The 1780-nt window shown below is 34.4% G+C and overlaps 1 protein-coding gene across 1 annotated transcript in view; it reads left to right on the top strand.

Annotated features, from left to right (window-relative positions):
• The window catches only part of LOC111872439, a 35759-nt gene extending 34183 nt beyond the window's left edge, over positions 1–1576 (top strand). Inside the window, 1 exon segment of the mRNA XM_023866367.2 lies at positions 1036–1576. Coding sequence (XP_023722135.1) covers positions 1036–1292 — 257 coding nt within the window. The 3' untranslated portion in view covers positions 1293–1576.
• Positions 1577–1780: the final 204 nt, after the last annotated feature.

Here is a 1780-nt window from a genome sequence, read left to right on the forward strand (position 1 = left end):
GGGGGGGGCAGAGGGGGGTATAGAGGTCTAAACAGTCAGAATTCTGAGTTTTCTATTGTTCCTTTTAGTGGTTTAACTCATTAGCTTGCCATTTCCTTCACTAGAATCCGTGATCATTTAACACGGTGATCTTCCACATTGCAAAGCCATATAGCTCAGTCGGAGTCCCCCAACGTTTTAGAGGAATGTATTACCTCCACCTTCAGGGTCATTTGACCTGCTTATTGCCAATTTCTTGCTTGGCTTTGTCCTTGTCTATGAAGGTGGTGGTGATTTATTCCTTCGAAATGTCAATGGACTGTTCTTAACTACTTAGAGTTATACCCCAGAAAATTGTATTCTTCTTAGTCACTGCTGAAAGAAGCCTGTATCCAATATGACTCAACTTTTTATCTGATAGTAGCTGAGATTATAAACATTTTAAATTCCTTGTACTTTAAATATACAGTTACTCTCTCCTCACATAATGAAACATAGTACCACCTGTTGTGTTGTAACTTCTGTAAGAATCAAAGCTGGCGTGTAGCTATCGATTCTGTGTAAAGTGTAACAGGTAATGTGACATATTCGACCCCTAAACGTGAATGAAAATTGTTCATTCATTTCCTTTATTTTCCATATATCCATACAGGATGTGGAAATAGTCCCTTTGATAATAGATGTGTCCAGATACATATAATAAATTACATAAGTTACATAATTAAAATCACATACATTAGTCAATTAACATAGGTTATAGAATAAAAAAATTATTAAAATTATAATTAATAAACATAATTTAATTTAAAAGAACATTACTATAAAAACTTAAAATCAATACAATTTCATTAAAATTACCCAAATTAACTGAATTAAATGCATTATAAATTTACACACTTATGACCAGTTATAAAGGCATTGGCTTAATTTGACTAAAGTGAATATTTATATTGTATTTTTTATGGCATAGAGTGTATGATATTAATGCTTTGTATTTTATTTATTGTATTTGATGATTTTTAAGGGAGTCTCAAGCTCCGCTTCTGCATTTTACAGGGAACAACATGAACACTGTTGCTTGTAGTAGGTCTGTAAACCTTCCCCAGTCTATGGACCTATCTAGTAACGCAGTAATTACTCTTCCCACCATCACAGAAAATAAGACTCAGCACTCATTGGGTTCTGACCTTAGCACAGCTTCGCACACATCTGAATCATCAAAGGAGATATCATCATCAGGAACACCACCATATAATGAGAAGAAGATATTTACAGTAACTGTTACTAAAACTCCCACAGAGAATGATGAGTGATATTTCCTTTGTCACAGTTTTTCTTTAAACTATTTTAAGAACTTAATCTGTTTATGAATAGTTTTGTATTAAATAATTATGTGCGTAATTTTGTAGTAATGTAAGTATTTAAGAAATAAATAATTTAAGCAGAAAAATATATAATTATTGTTGAATTGCTGAAGAGTTTCTGAATGAAGTTTGTGTATTTTGAATGTCATAAATTATGTATATGTTAATATTTAAAAGTATTTATGTTAGTTAGTTATTTAGAGAGGGTGGGTTTCCCCATGCACCGCGACCAGTTTGATCTATTGTGCTTCCCTCTATGATATTCCACCAATCTCTATATCCTACCGGTACTGGTGCTTACCATCAGTCCTGCCCAGCCAGCGAGACCGGCTCTACTAGCTGAGAGGTATCTACAATGCTTCCCCCATCTACCAGAGGTATTAGAGACTGCTCTTGGGCGGGAAACGCCCGTAATTTGGCTCAGTGACCTCCTTTGG

Source organism: Cryptotermes secundus, unplaced genomic scaffold (assembly GCF_002891405.2).
Source record: "Cryptotermes secundus unplaced genomic scaffold, Csec_1.0 scaffold247, whole genome shotgun sequence".
In the NCBI taxonomy this organism is placed as follows: Eukaryota; Metazoa; Arthropoda; class Insecta; order Blattodea; family Kalotermitidae; genus Cryptotermes; species Cryptotermes secundus.